Source organism: Poecilia reticulata, chromosome 18 (genome assembly GCF_904066995.2).
Source record: "Poecilia reticulata chromosome 18, P_reticulata-male-v2, whole genome shotgun sequence".
In the NCBI taxonomy this organism is placed as follows: domain Eukaryota; kingdom Metazoa; phylum Chordata; class Actinopteri; order Cyprinodontiformes; family Poeciliidae; genus Poecilia; species Poecilia reticulata.
This window is the reverse complement of record NC_088847.1, coordinates 14,230,187-14,247,956: the sequence shown is the minus strand read 5'-3', so window position 1 is coordinate 14,247,956 and position 17,770 is coordinate 14,230,187. Positions and strand designations below refer to the sequence as shown.

The 17,770-nt window shown below is 42.3% G+C and overlaps 1 protein-coding gene across 4 annotated transcripts in view; it reads left to right on the top strand.

Annotated features, from left to right (window-relative positions):
* LOC103480437 (regulator of G-protein signaling 12-like) overlaps window positions 1-17,679 on the top strand; it is a 46,132-nt gene extending 28,453 nt beyond the window's left edge. For all 4 annotated transcript variants that reach the window (XM_081600117.1, XM_081600119.1, XM_081600118.1 and 1 more), the window contains 12 exons: window positions 825-968; window positions 1,475-1,657; window positions 1,782-1,932; window positions 2,549-2,646; window positions 2,844-3,035; window positions 3,155-3,228; window positions 3,311-3,437; window positions 3,852-3,948; window positions 5,606-5,664; window positions 6,143-6,254; window positions 6,460-7,023; window positions 16,305-17,679. In XM_081600117.1, the coding sequence (XP_081456243.1) occupies window positions 825-968; window positions 1,475-1,657; window positions 1,782-1,932; window positions 2,549-2,646; window positions 2,844-3,035; window positions 3,155-3,228; window positions 3,311-3,437; window positions 3,852-3,948; window positions 5,606-5,664; window positions 6,143-6,254; window positions 6,460-7,023; window positions 16,305-16,585 (2,082 nt within the window). In that variant the 3' untranslated portion in view covers window positions 16,586-17,679. The remainder of the gene's footprint in view (window positions 1-824; window positions 969-1,474; window positions 1,658-1,781; window positions 1,933-2,548; window positions 2,647-2,843; window positions 3,036-3,154; window positions 3,229-3,310; window positions 3,438-3,851; window positions 3,949-5,605; window positions 5,665-6,142; window positions 6,255-6,459; window positions 7,024-16,304) is intronic.
* Window positions 17,680-17,770: the final 91 nt, after the last annotated feature.

The following is a 17,770-nucleotide window of genomic DNA, read 5'->3' as shown; positions in this document are numbered from 1 at the left end:
GCAGCTACAGATGAAACCAGATGGTGCTTATTAAAGGGGGAAAATTTGATGTGATCCCTCCACACTTATTGGCACCACTGACAAAGATCTTTTATAGAAGTTACAGGGCAGGAGATTTATATTTCTTTGTACAGTTTTCACTTAATTACTACTCTGAATATGTTGGGGTTGTTTGTTTTTTTCCAGTAAATTGCCTGAGTCTGAACATGCCATTTAACAATTAACCAATTACCAAATCGGTTGACAATGATTTCAGAAATCATAATTGATCCAATAGATTTTTTTCTTCCCTTTTCCACTTTTTGAAGTTCATCAGTTAGCTTCTAGTAGGTACTTCAAGATTTCCTGTCTCACTGGGCTGTAAATATGATGAGACACAAAGACTTTACGCTTAGCCGCTATTCAAAATGGGAAAGCTAAAAAAAAAATTAAAATAAAAATAGCGCTATGGAAAAGAAATTGTATTTTCAGATCATTTTTACATTTCTGCATCTTCATTTCCCATTTGTCTGTCTGTCCTCCGTGTGTTTTGAGTTGATATTTTAAAAATCTTTATGTAGAGCCCAAACTTAGTAGATAAATACTAAGTTTTAAAAATGATCATTAAATGATCATTTTTAAAAGACAAAGGACTTGCTGTTTAAAAACTAAAAATCTGGACCTACAAAAGTGCAGGAAGATTGTATTACCAGTAAATCTCCTAAATTCACTGTTGGAGAATTGCAGCGAAAAGTGTTTTCTTGGACATTGCCAGGTTTTGTCTCCAATATTTAAATACGCTCGTGTGACGCTTCGGCTAACCTCACCAACTCTGCCGCCTGCAGCTGTCCCAGAGAGCGGGGGAGATCTACAACAGCTTCCTGTCCAGCAAGGCCACCATGCCAGTGAACATCGACAGCCAGGCCCAGCTGGCGGACGACGTCCTCACCTCACCTCAGCCTGAAATGTTCAAAACCCAGCAGCTACAGGTACTAGAACCCCTGCGTGCTCAACGTCGGCCGTGTTGTTTGACGGAGTCAGCTGTTGGTAGCGAAGGCATCTTCTGGAAAGCATTAATACAGGAGGGATTCCTTGTGTTTTCGGGGGTTTGCTCTCATCTAGCCTCAATTCGCTTTGTGGAAGCATATTGAGGTTTTTTTTTCCTCTCTTTTTTTTCGGTGGCCATCTGGGTTTGTTTACAGAAAGGCTCAGAGGCTTTACCAGAGAGATAAACACAAACTGGCATACACCCACAGAGAATCCAACACACATTATGCAGACAGGGAGCCATAGACATGCAGTCAAAGATCTGTGTATTTCCAGCTAGTAGATTAGCATGATTAAGTTTGGACGCTTAAGACTGCTGTCATAACATCAGCTGGAACTGCATGTCATTACTGGGACTGCCTCTCTTCTTTGTTCTTCTTGTCTTCACACTCTGGATATTATTAGACTCCAAATGTTCAATTTCACTCTGTTCTTCGTGTGTCCTTAGATCTTTAACCTGATGAAGTTCGACAGCTACTCGCGTTTCCTGAAGTCCTCCCTCTACCTGGAGTGTCTGCGCGCTGAGGAGGACGGTCAGCCGCTGCCGGACCCCTACCAGATCCCCTGTAGCCCCGCGCCCTCCAAACACAGCGCCAGCTCTGACCGCTCCACCCTCTCCACTCCCAAAAAGGTAGCAATTTTTTATTCTTTTTTTAACTCGAACTCTATAAGTACAAGTGTCATTTTTGGCATCTTCTGCACATGTCCACAGTCAAGGGTAAAATGTGATTTTTGTGTTTTTTCCACACACACAGGACATCAGAAAGCAGAGGTCAGGGAAGTCATTAAATGAAGACACCAAGGACGAGAGCGCAGATAAGAAGCGCGGCATCTTCTTCTCCTGGTCTCGCAACAGGAGCTTTGGAAAGGGACCAAAGAAGAAAGACATCGGAGACATTAATCTGGGTGGGAATTAGTGACCGTTGTGCTCTGATTGCTGAAACCCTTAGCATTCTTAATTCTTGAGCTACGGCTAACTGTTCATTTAACCCTTGCTGCAGACTCAGCAAAAGTATTCATACCACTTGACCTTAAAACTACAATTACAGCTTTAACCGTTTTTATTGGTGCTTTATCTGATTTACCAGCAAAAAGTCCTTTTACCCGAGTTTGCAACAAAACAACCGCAACATAATGCTGCCAACCCTGTGCTTAAAATTTGGGAATGCAATGTTCACCCTTTTTATTTAAACATAAAGTTGCTGTAAACCAACATAATCCTTTGAACTGATATTAACGTTGTTATTTCTCTTCCTTTACATTTTTTTCTGTTTTCTTTGAATTTTTTCAAGATGGCACAAAAGGAAAATTCCCTAAAATACATCAATACTGCATCAGAAGCTCATGAAGCTATGATCTCGTCAATTGAACTTTAAAAATTGTTTAAAGTTATCTTAGCACATGCAAACTTCTGAAATTCAAAACAAAACCAATAACCTTTTGAATTATCCTGCCATTTGTTTGGTGGGGAACCACTGTTATAAACCTGAAGGCGTTTTCTCCGTCCTCTGTTGTCCTGCAGACTTCTGGGGCAGTAACGGTCGGCGAGAGTCCCAGGGCTCCCTGTCGTCGAGCGCCAGTCTGGAGATCCCCAATTCTGTCTCTGCTGCCAAAATGGAGGTAAGTTCCCTCTGGTCAGATCGCCATGGAAACAGAGCCTGAAATACCACAATTTAATCGTAATAGGCGAGAATTTTATCTTTTTTTAAAAAATTTTTTATTGCAATTTGTTTAAGCCCACACACTGTTTTTTTCTTGAGCAATATAAACAAAGGTGAGCGTTAAATCGCCTGGTTTCATGAATCCCGTGTCCTCAGTCTGACAATCGCCACTCAGTCGGCGCGTGGGAGCGCTCGTCCAGACACTGCAGCGTGCTGCTGCCCGACGGCTCCTGCTCCTCCATCACCCTGCGGCCCGGCGCGTCCATCAGAGAGGTCCTCCAAGACCTGTGTCGCAACATCTGCGTCAACATTGCTGCCGTGGATCTGTTCCTCGTGGGAGGAGAGAAGGTTAGGAAAGATTTTCTTTAACTTATTAAGATAGATAAGCCTTTTTCCTAATCTAATCTGGGTAGACAAATATAAACAGAGTCCAATCCAACAGGATGTTTTGCATTTCCTTCCTCTAGCCTCTGGTTTTGGATCAGGACTGCATGACTCTGTGCTCGCGAGACCTAAGGCTGGAGAAGCGTACTTTGTTTCGGTATGAAACTTTCACTCAATTCCCGTCTCGTTTCTGCTTCAGCTGCCGTCCTCTGTAACTCTCGCCGTGTGTTTACTTTTAGGTTGGACCTGGTGCCGATTAATCGCTCCGTGGGTCTTAAAGCCAAACCCACGAAACCAGTCACGGAGGTGCTCCGTCCCGTGGTGGCCAAATACGGCCTGAATCTCAGTGATCTCGTGGCCAAAATAGTGAGTTCTCCCCGGTGGCGACAATGCTTTAATGCTTTGAGACACAGCAGCCTGTGCAATAAGGGTGGAGTATCATGGTCAGAGGGGGGGCAAGGGAGGGAGACGACCACATCCTTTTCCATCTCTACATGGTGGTTAGAGCTCTGACTCAGCCCAGCATGTGAAGATGGAGCAGCAGGGCTACAATTAAGAATGACGACACCCCTCAAACATGCCGACTCTTTGGCCCACTCATTAACCTCCGTCAGGTTTATTTTAGTCCTGCGGGCTTCCAGGCATTATAACTGCATTCATGCAGCAGACCAAAGCTGAAAGAGGGCTTATAAATAAATCACAGACGACCATCAGCCACATTCTGAGAGGTATTTACCGAGCAACAGGTGAAGAAGCTAACACGCTGTGTTTTGTTATTAGAGCGGAGAGACGGAGCCGCTGGATTTGGGGGCCCCCATATCGAGTTTGGACGGCCTGCGTGTCGTGCTGGAGCGGGCAGACCCATGTTCAGGGAAAGGTGAGTCACCCGACACGAGTTCCTCCTTAAAATACCTCCAAACAGTCCGACGCTTTTAAATTGATTTTCAAATCGTCGCATTTTGTGCACCCAACAGTGCCTTGTGTTTTCAAATTTGTTTTTTTTTTGTTTGTTTTTTTCGGTTTAAAAAAAAACAAAAAAGGAAGGAAAAATTTGCTTGTAGTATTTGTGCTGAAATCACCTTACTGAAAAAATGCGGTGTAGATTCGCAGAGGAAAAAAAGTACCCCGCAGTATGATGCTGCCACTAGAATGTTTCAATGGCATTGTCAGGGTTGGTGGTTAGTTTTCATTTTAGAGCATTTTGTATCTTAGACAGAAAAAAAATCTCTTTTGACCAGAGTATCTTCATTGATCAAATCATGAAGGTTATTTTATTGTTTTTCTTCCAACAATGCCTTTCTGCTAGCCACTCTTCCATAAGGTCTGGATTAGTGGAGGGCACAACAAACATTTGTCTCCCACCTGAGCTGTGGAGCTTTGCAGCTCCTCGAAAGTAACCTTGGGGCTCTTTGCTGCTTTCTAATTCTTGTTCTCTTTACATGGCTTATCTGTTTAGGAGGATATTTTAATTTTCTTCTGGATATTTTATTTAATGAGTGTATTTCCTGCAGGCTTGCTCAACAAAGTATCTTTTAATGAGTTCCTGTGAGTGATTCTATGTTGTATTTATGTTTTTATTTCATAATTTAACGAGATAAAACTATTTGATGAGAAATGATGTACAAATCTTTGTGTCACCTCTGGTGTCAGACAATTACAGTAGGGCTGTAACTCACAATTCTTCTTTTGATTATTTTGATGATTAACCAGATTCAGGGGCATTCTGCATGCAGTATTAGAAATATATTCAAAATACAAATAAGCAAATTATCCCTTTTCTAAATAAGAAAATAAACATTTTATTGTCTAAACTTGTAGCAAAAGTTACAAATGCAGCTAAAAAAAATACTAATTACTTCTGGCCATCAGTATCATGTAGGGGAGATGTGTTTTTTTTTTTTTTAATAATTAGATAGCAAAAGGCTCTTAATAGAAGTTTTTTTTTTTTTACCAAATTTGAACCAGGTGAAGCTAAAACTATGTCGTTTTACTATTTAGACAGTTTTATTTTATCTTTAATCCATAAGTTTTATATTTTTTGTGAAGCTTTGGCTTAATTACTGCTCTGAGCATGTTGCTCTTTTAGCAAATGGCCCTTTTTGAGTTTATAGACTCCAGTTAACAATTAATTTATTACTAAATTAGTTGAGGATTTTTATGTTGCCAATCGCTGGCCTATTGATTCAATCGCTGATTGGTCAGCCTGTTTATGTGTGATTGGTTCATTTGAAGTTTTTTTTCTCTGTAGTTCTTTTTTTTTCTCTGAACACAAACTGTGTGTGGCTCTACCAAGACAGTTATTTCTTAGCACTTCAAGTGCCGCTGGAGTCCTCATCGCAGCAGATTTTTCATCCTCTTAATGCAAATGTAAAACATTCTGAAAATCATTTTCCTTCCTCCGAGACAAAACGTTAAGAAGTCCGAGCGAGGCACTGTACGGTTTTACAGAATAAGATCCGTCTCAAGTGTCCACTGCTTCTGCCTCTCTCCAACCTGATGAATTTTAATGTCTTCTCTCCATGTTTGTCGAATAGAAAAATCCAAGTCTTCCTCCCTAAAAGGCCACCCTCCGACCAGGAGCTTTTCTGCTGCAGTGAGTACTAGAGACACGTTTTACCTTTGCACACGTCTAGTGAAACGGGTCCTGTGGCGGTGTCGTTTTGTCCTCTTTCTACTGCTGTGCTGCTTCTGCCACGTTCATCGTTACTTCAGGGTTTCCCCAATTTGTCTTCATTAACATTCACTTGATGCTGATCTGTCAGTGTTTTCTTTTCTTTTATTCTCCACTCTTAATCAGTCTATTGCTGATGCGCTCATTCACGTTCTCCCCGCTTTAAAAAACTGCGTCAACGAAAAGAAGACAACGTTTAGATCAGTAAAGACACGAAGCCGACAGAGGGATGAGATCGGCTATTGAACGGGGGTCGAGTAAATCAGGACTCTGCTCAGTAAAGTGCTTAGCAGCTCGTGCTTAGCTTCCCTCTTGCGACCACACCTTCTCCACCCCACCCAAACCCCACCCCTTCCCCTCCATCCCCTAACAGAGTGCATTGTTATTGTTGCATCTGCAGGGAGATGAGAGGTCAGCACCAAAGGACATTTCTGTGAGAGCGGCTGGACCAGCCTCAGCACTCCCAGGGGAAAAGAGAAAACAGAAAAAGATAAATATAGATGAAGCTGAAGGTAAATGCCCCCCCCTTGTTCTTGATTTCTCTCGTCTTTTATTTTTAACCTTTGGTGGACTTCTGTGCTTTGCTTTTGCCTCTGGACTAACTGACAAGGATGTGTGTCTGACGGGGAGGTGGCTACGGCGCTTTTACAGACCAGCTAACGTCTCTCTGGTCCGTTTGGAAAAGCCAAAGTGACGGAAAATTTGTCGTCTTTCTAGAATTCTTTGAGCTGCTAAGCCGAGCCCAGAGCACCCGAGCCAACGACCAGCGCGGACTCCTGAAAAAAGAAGACCTGGTGCTTCCAGACTTCCTGCGCCTGACTCCACCCACCTCCTCCTGCTCCGCCTCCTCCGACCTGGCCTGTTCCACCCCGGCCTCCCTGAAGCCGAGCCGAGAGAACGGCGTGCCGCCGCGCGGGTCCCTCACGGCCGCTCTGCGCTCGGAGAGCCTGGACTCCTCCCTCAGCTCCAGCGCCAACGGACACTTGGCGTCCAGGCGGTGCCTGCTGCCTCCCCCCCGCCACTCCACGTTCGGCACCCACCTCTCCCCCATCCCCCGGCCCCCTGACTCCCGGCCGAGTCTCCGCACGGTGGAGGAGGACGCCCACGCCGACCTGACCCTCGTGGGCGAGGGCGACATCAGCAGCCCCAACAGTACTCTCTTACCCCCTTCGCCTCCATCCTTCCCGTCCCTGGAGAGCATCCTCCCTGAGGCCAACTTCACCCCACCGACACCCTGCCCCCCATCCCAAGACACAGGTGGAGAGGGAAAGTCCAGTTCAGGTATTTCTACAAATCAGTAATAAACCAGTGCTGCGTGAGTGTGTCTGTGTGTGTGTGTGTGAGTGTGTATGTGTGTGCAGTTGTGTTCAAATTAATAACAGTGTGTTTAGTTTAATGATTCGTGAACCCTGTATATTATATTACAATTTACAGGATGAATAATAAATAATAATTAATTGATAAATCTGTTTTCACTCTACGGAAAGCGGAGAAAAAGAATATTTAAATAAAATGGAACTTCACAAAATCAAGCATCGACCGTAAAAATTTAAAATGATTGCGGACGCAGCTTCATCCACCAAACTAATTTTAGTTTTATATCTGGTGTTCAAATATGTTTCACCTAGAGTCGACCTTTCTTCTTGCACGTCCGGCCAGATTTTCAAGCCCACTTTACAGTCTGATTTGCTTTTATTGGTGAAGTCTCAGAAACGGCATGCTTAATGCCACCTCATAGGTTTTAAAGTTCTGGGTTTGGGCTGGCTGCTAATAAATGTTAATGCTGTTGGTCTGAGACCAAGACCTGTGCCAAACCTTCCTTGTTGTTTCAACAAGAAACAAGGCCACCAATTGTCACTGTATTTCCTCCTCAGCATAACGCAACATGAACTCTCCAAGTGTTTGTTTTTTTTGACATATCCAGACTGATCCGTGATCTGTAGTTTGTGATGGACACGGTCTGCTCTGGCTTGAATTCAGCTCTTTGGGGTCAAGTTCCTCAAAACACGAAAGGATGACCTTGATTTGATCAGCCAATAAAATGCTGCATCATTTCTCTTTAGGCTAGTTTAGGGTTTAGTTAAAAGTTGTTGCTTTTTTTTCAATGTTGGGACTTTGCAGGAGCCTCATGTCTGTAGCTTTGCCTCACATTGCAATCTGTATTTGTTTCAGTATCCACAAGCAACTTTACATCTTCTTTGATCACTCTGGATGTAGCAGTGGCTGTTATTTAATCAATTTAAATGGTAGTTTTTCCAGTTTTCACGTCGCCCTGCTAAAGCTAAGCAGCTCTGCAGCCGTACCATTTTGCCACTTCTTTAAATGTTTCCTCCTCTCCAGTGAAACATTATGACAGAATTTTTTCTTCTATCTGCAACATTTTCAGCCTTTGCTCTTAAATAAAAGCCTCTTATTTGACTCCCGTTTGTTCAATGAATGGCTGTCCTCACCGATTGAACTCCACACCGCTGTTGTACGAAAACACTCTTTAAATTAATGATTCGGTTGCACAGAATGTCGCTCTACTGCTCATAGCCTCGCTTTCTATGTAGAAAACATTTATTCAACTAAGAACCGTGATTCATTTGGTTCATGAAGTTGGACTGATATTGCTTTGAATACAACTGTACTTGCATGCGTGTGTATAGTGTGGTCACAATAGTACCGCTGTTATGGCAAAACTCCTTCTATACCGACTGACGCACTTTAATGACAAATTGATGTTGACTCCCTCAATTTGCCTGATCCGTTTAACTCGACGTCTATTTGTGTGTGAGTGTGTGTGCGCGTGTGTGTGTGTGTGAGATCCTTATAACACTCCTGTAAATAGTGATGTGTGTATATTTTCTCCCGTGAGTGACGTTTACCTGAAAAAGTCCCGTGCTGCAAACGTTTGGGGTTGAACATGTGACTGGGATTTTTTCCCCCCACCCAGCTGGATATATTTCCACTTTGTTTTATAGTTTCGGGTGCATGCAAATGTGATTTGTTTACAGGTCTTATGATTTATTAAAACAAACAAACAAAAGAAAAAGAAATACATACAGGTTTTCTGATCAGTATTTGTTGTACAATCAATGTTGTACTGAAGAGTAGAGCTGAGACCAGCTGCACAACTGAAAGTGGTGATTTTTAGCTGCGATAGTAATCAGGAGCCATGAAACTGCAGATCCTGAACAGCCGTTACAAACAAATGCTGTGTTCCTCTCCATCCCACCACTTCTAGTTAAGAGCAACTCAACAATGTCACCGTCAGAGTTTTTTTTTTTTTTTATCTTTTTCTAAAATTTCTTTTCCTTCACAACTCCTTTAAATGAAGTGAGTCACCAAACTTTTGTCGGCTCACGTTGCAGCAATCTGAGCAGTAGGAAAACAGTCATCGGTCAGTGACATTGTTGAAGTGCCCGTCATTCCTTATCTGGCTCGCTTTCCTCCTCTAGGTGCCTGTTGTAGATAATCACTGCCAATAAACTCTGTACCTGTGACTGAATAGATCTAATAAATGTCAGAATTGGAAATCACTCTCGTCCTGTCTTTTTACACGTTCGTGAGATCAGTTTTCTCTCCCAGCAGCCCCCGCTGCCGCCTCCTCTCTCCGCCTCCGCATGCCTTTTCCAGTTTCCCCCTTTAGCTCTGTCTCATTTTCATCTTGTGCCGTTCTCCTCATTAGCTCCCACTCCTTTGTGTACTTTCCCCTGCGCGCACCCGTTGAGCGCTGGCGTCGCTCGAGCGGCGTGATTTTTGCCCGGATCGTTCGCTGTGGCCTGTTTGTTCAGTCTTTTGTTTGCTTGATCTGCTTTCTCGTTGTGTGGTAATATTTATTTTTCGTCGGGATCGCTGCTGTGTTGTGTGTGGCTTAACAGTGCTTTGCAAAAGTATTCATAATCCTCTTTTGCATTGTGCCGTGTGTTTTAGAGTGATCTTATGTGATAGATCAACACAAAGGAAGGAAAATGATGTGTGGTTTTCATTATTTTATTTTTTTTTTGTCAAACAAAAACCTCAAATTGTGATCGGCATTTGAGCCTAACCCCCTTTATTCTGATACCCAACAAGTTAGAAGTTACCTATTTAGTAAAAAGAGTCTACCTGTATATTTTACTAATCCAGCTGCTCTGAGAGGTTTTTCAGCGAACACTGGCGAACAAGCGCGTCGTAAAGACCAAGGAACACAGCAGGTCAGGGAGGAAGTGGTGGAGACGTTTAAAGCAGAGCTAGATTGTGAAATGAGATCTCACGCCTTGAGAAGAATTTGGCAAATCCTCCAAGACATGGCAACCCACCTAAGCTGACAAGGAAAGCATTTTATCAGACGGTTCTGGTAACTCTGAATAAACCGCAGAGATCCACAGCCGAGGTGGGATAATCTGTTGATGGGGCAATTATCGCATGCGCAATCCACAAATCTGGTCTTTCTGGAAATGTGGCAAGAAGAAAGAAAAGCTAAAAGTTTCCACAAGGCATGGAGAGGAAGACGGTGCTCTGCCCTGGTGGGATGAAAATTCAGCTTGTTGGTTCCATTCAAAACATTATGTGATTTAAAAACAAAAAAAAACAAAAAAAACACCACACCCAACTGTAAAACGTGGTGGTGACATCATCATGCTGCAGGGAAGTTTTAGTTTTTGTTTATATATATATATATATATATATATATATATATATATATATATATATATATATAATACCAATAACTGACAAACCATGCAGGAAAAGAAAGTCTGTAAGAACAGGCTAGACTTGACCCATCATCCTCATGGTCATGGTGGTGGCAATCGCCAGAAGAAAACCTGTGAGAGGTTGCAAAGAATTTGAGACGGAGGTTCAACATGCAACCAGAGCTGCAATGAAATGGTTTAGATCAGAGGTTGCCAAGCTCTAGTCCTCAAAGGCTTGGCCTCTTGCAGCTTTTAGATTCGACCCTGAGTCAGCACACCTGAACCCAGAGGTTGAATGACCTTCTGAGCATGCAGCCGTCTCCTACAGAGCCCTACAAATGACCTAATTATTAAATATAGGTATGTTGAAGCAGAGGTGTTTAGATCAAAGCATATTTATGTGTTGGAATGACCTAGTCAAAGTCCAGACGTGAAATCTGTTAAGAATCTCTAAAGCAACTACAGTATAAATGCACCCCACACCTATAATATTTTACTTGCTAAACATTTTGAAAACCAAGTTATCTCCCTTTGTGTCGACCTGCCACATAAGCCCTCCAGACTATATGGAGGTTTCCAGTTTTAAGGAGATGAAATATGAAAAAGCTCCAGGACTATGAATACTTTTGGGCTCTATTGTACTTTTGATATTCTGGATCGGAGAAGTTTGCACTTTTTGTCAACTTTCTGCTTCACTGCTTGCTTGGTTTATGTGTTGAGATCAAGAAGGGGAACGATTTTGTTGTTGTTGTTGTTGTCTTCTCCTTGTACTGCTTCATTTGTGCTTGTTTTTAGAGTTTTTACAGCGAAACGGTTGATTATATCGAAGGCTGCTTCCACAGTAAATGTGTACAGACATCCAGTTGGGATCAACGTCTCTTCATGAGATCTAAACAAAACAAAAAACAAACCGAAAATGATGACGAGGAAGGATGGCACAGTCTGATCTCTGGTCGCTGAGCGCATCAGACCGATTCTTCCCACCACCGGGAGCCATGGTAACCTTATCCTCGGATTGACTGCGCTACAGATAGATACTGTCACTACTGCTTCTCATCCATCTCCTTCCTCTCTCTCTCTCTCTCCTTTTTTTTTTTTCTTTCCCACCAGCCAAAATAGAAACACGGCTATGATTCAGTAAAGCCACCTCGCTGCTGGAAAACGCGGAATAGCAACAAGTTTAGCACGCCTCTGCTTTTTCCCACTTTTTGCAGACTTTATGGAGTTGTTGCATTTGTATTCAGGTGGCAAGTCGTGCCGGTCGGACTTCACGGTATGTTTTAAAAATAAAAGACTTATTCCGAATGCATCCAGAGAGAGGGGGAGGGGGAGAACATTTTCCTATGCATCAGTTCCTGCTTATTTTGTGCATTACTGACGCCCTCTGCTGCTCTCACGGAAGTGCCCCCGTCACTTCCACACGTGTGATGAAACGCTGACGGAAGTACAGCGGAGATGGATAAAAGTATTCTTCGGCGCCATGCCGCAAGCGTGTCTAATTATTAAAAAGCTCCGAACTGGGCAGCAATTTCTGCTGCAATAAAGCAAAAAGCAATGGGGCCTAAAGTGCAAAGGCATCCTAAGTGTTTCCAGCCTGCCATGCGGTTTGATTGCATTAACTTGGCCTGCAAGGTGCAAATTATCCCTCATTGAATAGTTAAAATTAAACTCTGAGGGGGATCTGGTCTCAATCCAGAGAGTGGGAGCCGCTCTGTTGGTGGTATGGAGGACGTCCACAAGGGGGCGACATTACACAGTCTAAAGTCCTTCATTGAGCACAGAGCTACTCAGACTTCTGTATTTTTGTATCTTAGGTCACTAAGCAGTCGTTTATCATCGGCGCAGATTAACCATTCATCCTTTTGCTTACTTTTACAATTGTGTTTAAGCCACATAACACGTACACACCAACTGTTGTAAAGGTATTAATTCAGCAGAACATGTAGAAATAACAAGATTATCCCCATTTACGCTTCAAAATGTAGGGTGCTAACCCTTAAATGGTTTTTATTAAACTTGAAAAGTGAACCATGTTTCTTGAGTTAAAGACAAAACCTTAATTAATAATAACCTGTTAGAAGTAGAGGGAGTTTTTTTGTTTTAGATTTCAAAAAAATCTATTAAATTATATTATTCTCGAAAACTTTTATTTTTATTTATTGCAAAAAAATTTCACTATGAGCTATATTCCAAGCAATAAAAAAGGAAACCAAAGTTGCAATTTAAAGTAGCCTCTATTGAGCAAACTTCAATAAAGGCAAGAAATAAGAAATAATCTTGAAAAGCCTGAACTTCAAATGAGTAATACTCTGTTTGCCTTACGCCCTTAAGAGCCTGGGATTTATAAATGAGTATTTATTAGTCTGTAAGTTTCATTAGTAAAAATAAATGCAGTTGAAACTAGACCTGTACATTAACACATCTTACATTGGTTTGAAAAAAAATTGTCCACCTATCCCCCTTTTCTTTTTTTTTAATTTAAAATCAAACATATTTTGACATCAGACAGCAACAATCTGAGTTCATTAAAATGAATCATTTATAAAGTGAAGATTATACTTCATAGGAGGAAAAAAAAACACTATCCAAACTAACATTGGTTTGTGTGAAAAGTAGGGAAGTTTAAAAAAGCTGTTACTAAATGACTCAGAGTATACATGTTGCTGATAATTGCAGGTGGTAGTAGCGGCTGGCCTCGGCTTCCCTGGTCGGAACCAAGTCACAGGAAAATTTGGCACATTTCTGTTATTGAGTCATAAATTGGTGCATCACTTAGACTTAAGGCTTCCTTCTGACTGCTTTCCAAAGCCAGGTCTTTGTTTCAGCGGTGTGCTTCGAGGCGTAGCGTGACTCCAGTTTTCCTCAGGCTCTTTCATGGTCCTCCTCCTCCTCCTGTCGTCCCCGGCGACACAGCTCAGAGCCGACAGGCGCTGACCCCGGGCCAGCCTCATTATCCATCTGACAGTCAGAGGCACAGATCTCTGGCAGCGGGCCTCGGTGCAGACTGTTCCTGGGTCTGTTCCAGCCCCGCTGCTGCCATGAGGGCAGGAGGCACCGGCTGTGTTGAAACCCTTATTGTTTTAACAGTTTGACGGTCGAAGCATCGAAAACTTAAATCTAAACCATGCCAGATGATGACGCGTTGCACAGAGGGAGGCGTCACTATGCGGACAGAAGTAAGATAAACAAGAATCCTCCATGCTGTCTCGACTCTCTTAACTCGGAACAAGCACTGCAACTGCAGGAGGGCTTCGCGCCATCCGTGTGGCCGAAAGAGACGGGAAGTAACACCAAAAGCACAGTTGTAAATCTATTGGTTTTGCTGATTGTTCTCCGGTCTGTCATCCAGAATAATCAATTATTTTGAAAGTTTATTCACATATTTACAGCCCGGTGGCAAAATTACATTTGCTGATCATTGACATGAATGGTATAATTACCCAAATACGTACGTACTCCCCCACTGATACTTGGATAAATATTCTCTCTATATATATATATATATATATATATTTTTTTTTTTTTTAGAATTTGAATGTTGAATATTCTGGAGTTTAGACCCCCCACTCCCCCAAAAAATAAATCGTAATCTGCATAAACCGTTTCCTAAAACGGTTTATTGCTTAGCTGAAATTATTGTTGGAAACAATTTTTTTCCCCCCACTAATATTTTACAAGAAAACCATCAGAACTTAGTTCAGATTATATCCTCAACTACATTCTTCTTTTTATTTATTTATTTTTTTTAAACTGCAACGGATGTGAGAACCGCCATCTGTTTTTGTTTGCCTTCCATTTCGGCATCAATAATTTAGAGCTATGGACGCCCTCCAATTCATCACACGTGTCGCCCAGCAGCTCTGCGCGCCGCCGACGTGAAGGTTTAAGATGGCAAAAGCCGTATAAAGGAAGCCGAGAACTTTTACTTGTCCCCGAAAGTCCAGCTCAGCCGCAACCCTTCGTCTTCTTTCACAACTTCTTGAATTCTCCTGGAAGTTCAGGAAGGGTCACTCACCCGCTTTCGCTTCACGTCGACGTTTTTCCAGAAAGGGGGAAGCGGAGCGCCGGCTCGCAGGATTTGTTTACGGCCACGCAGAGAACATGAATGAATCACAGCCTGCAGCTCTGTGGCGAAGTGCCCCGGTTTGAGCCCCGTGTTTAGAGTCTGTGTGCGGCCACGCCGTGGAAGGCCTCATCGCTCATCACAAAACTTCAGGCTCCACCTGTAGAAGGGTTGGGGAGGCAGCTCAATGCAGGAGGATGTTTCCTTTATCGTTATCTTTCATTTTCATGAGGTCAAGTCGGGTGAATTAGACATAAAAACGCTGATTGCAAACACACTGTGTGACATCAAAGCGGTGAGTCATCGCTGTGTCCGTCTTCATTCAGTTCCCTCCCGGTCTTGAGCAAGTCGGAGCAGAAGTACTTGCGCCGTCGGCCGTGTCGTGAAAGAGGCCGATGGAGCAACGAGATAACACAGGAGCATAAAAGTATCAAAGTGAAGTGATGATTAAAGCTAAGAAGACTGGGAGAGAAAAAAAAAACAAAAACAAATGATGAGATTCTTCTTAACCGATCTGAAGTTATGAAGCGTGACTCAGAGGGAATGAGCTCAAAGTGTGACTGGGCCTTTTAAAAACATTTTCTAAATTTACCTTTGCTCTACATTTCTGAGCTTAATAAAGCAATATTCTTTTACTTCTGTTCACATCAACTCACGGTGTTCGAAAGTTTTAACAAATGAAAATCTGTAAAGTGCAGATCCAGCATCAGCTGCAGTTACAGCGTCAGGTGTTTTGAGGCGTTTTTTTTTTGTTTGTTTTTTTAACCAGTTTTGGACAGACAGATACTCGTTTGGCAGCTCTTTTTGAAAACGAGCTCGGTAGACAGACTCACAAGAGAGTCTTCCTGAACACCAGTTTTCAAAATCATGCCAGAGATTCCCAACTGTTTTCAATCCGGACTTTAACTAGGTCAATCTAACAGATGAATATGACCTAAACCATTACACTGTAACCTTGAAGATGAACTTCAGCAATAGTCTGAAGCTTTGTGCAGCCTGTAACTGTTTTTTTTATTTTATTTTTTTAAATAATGCGTCGTCCATTTTCCTATTAGCACTAGCTTCTCTGTCACGGCTGAAGGTTAGATTAGATTACACACATCTGGATTTCATTCATTGGATTGTACTGTATTTCAAATTCACTCTACGTTTAGATTTGTGTTCAGTTCTGTCTTCGCTGCTGCTTTAAATCTTTATTTTTATTATGTTGTTAGATGTGCGTGACTCAGTGACAATAGGCTGTTTGAACAAACTGTTCTATGAGTACAACTACTTGGATTCATTTGGAAAAGCAGTCAGTGGGAAGGCTAGCTGCTGTTAGCATTTAGTACTTTGAGATGGGATAGCGTCATTTTTACTAAAGGAGGCTGTGTGTAAGAATGAGTTCAACATCAGCAAAACTGCAGCTATGGTTAAGTTTAGATGCAAAGCAGCCGTATTAGATTATACCAGTCAAATCTTGTCCATTCGTTTTCTCAACCCAGGAACTGGACATTTCAATCAAGCCGGCTCCTTTAAGTAAAGATGTATGAACAGGAGTCTAGTTCTTTTGGTTTGTAACGTATGGCGACAAACTAAGTGCCTGAAGCTGTGAGGAAAACTGTAAATGCAGCAGTGGTAGCTGTTGTAGAAGAATCAACACTGTAGACCAGCATCCCCTTTGAGCAGTGTTCACTCTGCTCAAAGGGGCAACTTTTTTGAAAGCAAAGAAGTTGCTTTCAACTTTTTTGGAAGTTTTTATTCTCCGGTGATCCTCAAAGACTCGGATATTTTGCCCTTTTTCTTTTAAATAAAAAAAAAAACAAAAACTCATCCTCATTATATTTCTCTCCTGTGCACAGAGAGAAGGAAAGAAACACCCCACGGCACCAAATCACCCGCTGACAGAGCAGATGCTGCGCAGGAGGTGATGGATGTGGAGGGGGTCCACCTAGAAGAAGCCCGAAACGTGGAGGCGTCCCAGGGCGACGACTCGGAGCTCAGCCTCAGCTTCCAGGGCTACGTCGCCGAGCTGCGGCAGTGCCAGAGCAAAATGAGGAGCACCCAGATGCCTCAGAACGGCCGAAACCCCACAGAGGGCAAAGACTGCCAGTCAGACCTGTACAAGGCCACGATTGTCTGAAGGGAACGACCTCACACACACACACACACACAGTCACACACTACTGCACTTTTTAAGCCTGAGGCACTGATGTCTGATGTGTTAAACTGTAAACTGCATGTAAAGATGTCGTTCTCTTTCTTTGACACGACTCTCACGACGACAGATGTAGTTGTGGTTAAGAACTTTACAAACGCTCACCAGCGGCATGGATTGCAACAATTTGGGAGTTTCTGATCATTTATTCGAATGAACTTTAAAGCGCTTTCATTTACGCTTGAAACGACACGTCACAAGCTTGAAACTGTAGCCCGCTAAAAATCTAAATGACACAAAGCAGCCTGAATATGTAAGAGTAGTAGTGGGAACATAAAGCCTGAATTATCCCTAAGCATGTAGTGGATCTGTCCATTATTAACATGCGGTTTATTTGTGGAAAAGAGAAAATGATTGTGTCACGATTATCGTACCTCGGAAAGCCGAACGCTTCAAACTGATCCTTAAAAACAAAATCATTTTGGCATTCACGCCCTGTCCTGAGTGCAAACCTCTCACTGGAACTGTGGATTTCTTTAAGATTGCAAATATTGTTGTTAAGTTTTAGTAGTGTAATTTTTAGAGAGTGACACGTTATTATTTTTTTGTTTTGTATAGTTCAATTACGTGAAATGTAACTATATTTTTAGCCATGTTGGAGTTTAAAAAAAAACACCAAAAAAAAAAAAACAGAAAAAACAATACATTCTTGAAACTTACCTTTTGAGTAGTATTTTCTATTACAGTACGAATGTTGTTGGTTGTACATGACTGACTCTTGAACTATTTTTCTTTCTGTCTAATGGAGCTGATCTTGTTTCGATGTTTCAGTTTGACTTTCAGATGGATTCATGTAAAGCCGCTGGCATCTGGAGAACAACGGCAGAGCGCCCGCTGTTTTCCCGATCAAACAGCGGGCGAAGCACAATTTACGAGTAATTTCTTGTTAAATGGTCTTCCTTTGTTACAGTAATACCTGACACAGTACCTCTATTGTCTGTATTTTCTGCTTCTGTGGTTTTGAGATTGTCTAAATTGTCGAATGATTAAAAAGCCTTCATGGTGACAGTTTCAGCAAACTGACATTCTTGCCTTTTGTGGGAAAAGTCCTGTTCGGCTTTGACCCAAAGTGTTGCTGTTACCCACTGAAAGTCTCCTATTTGACTCTTT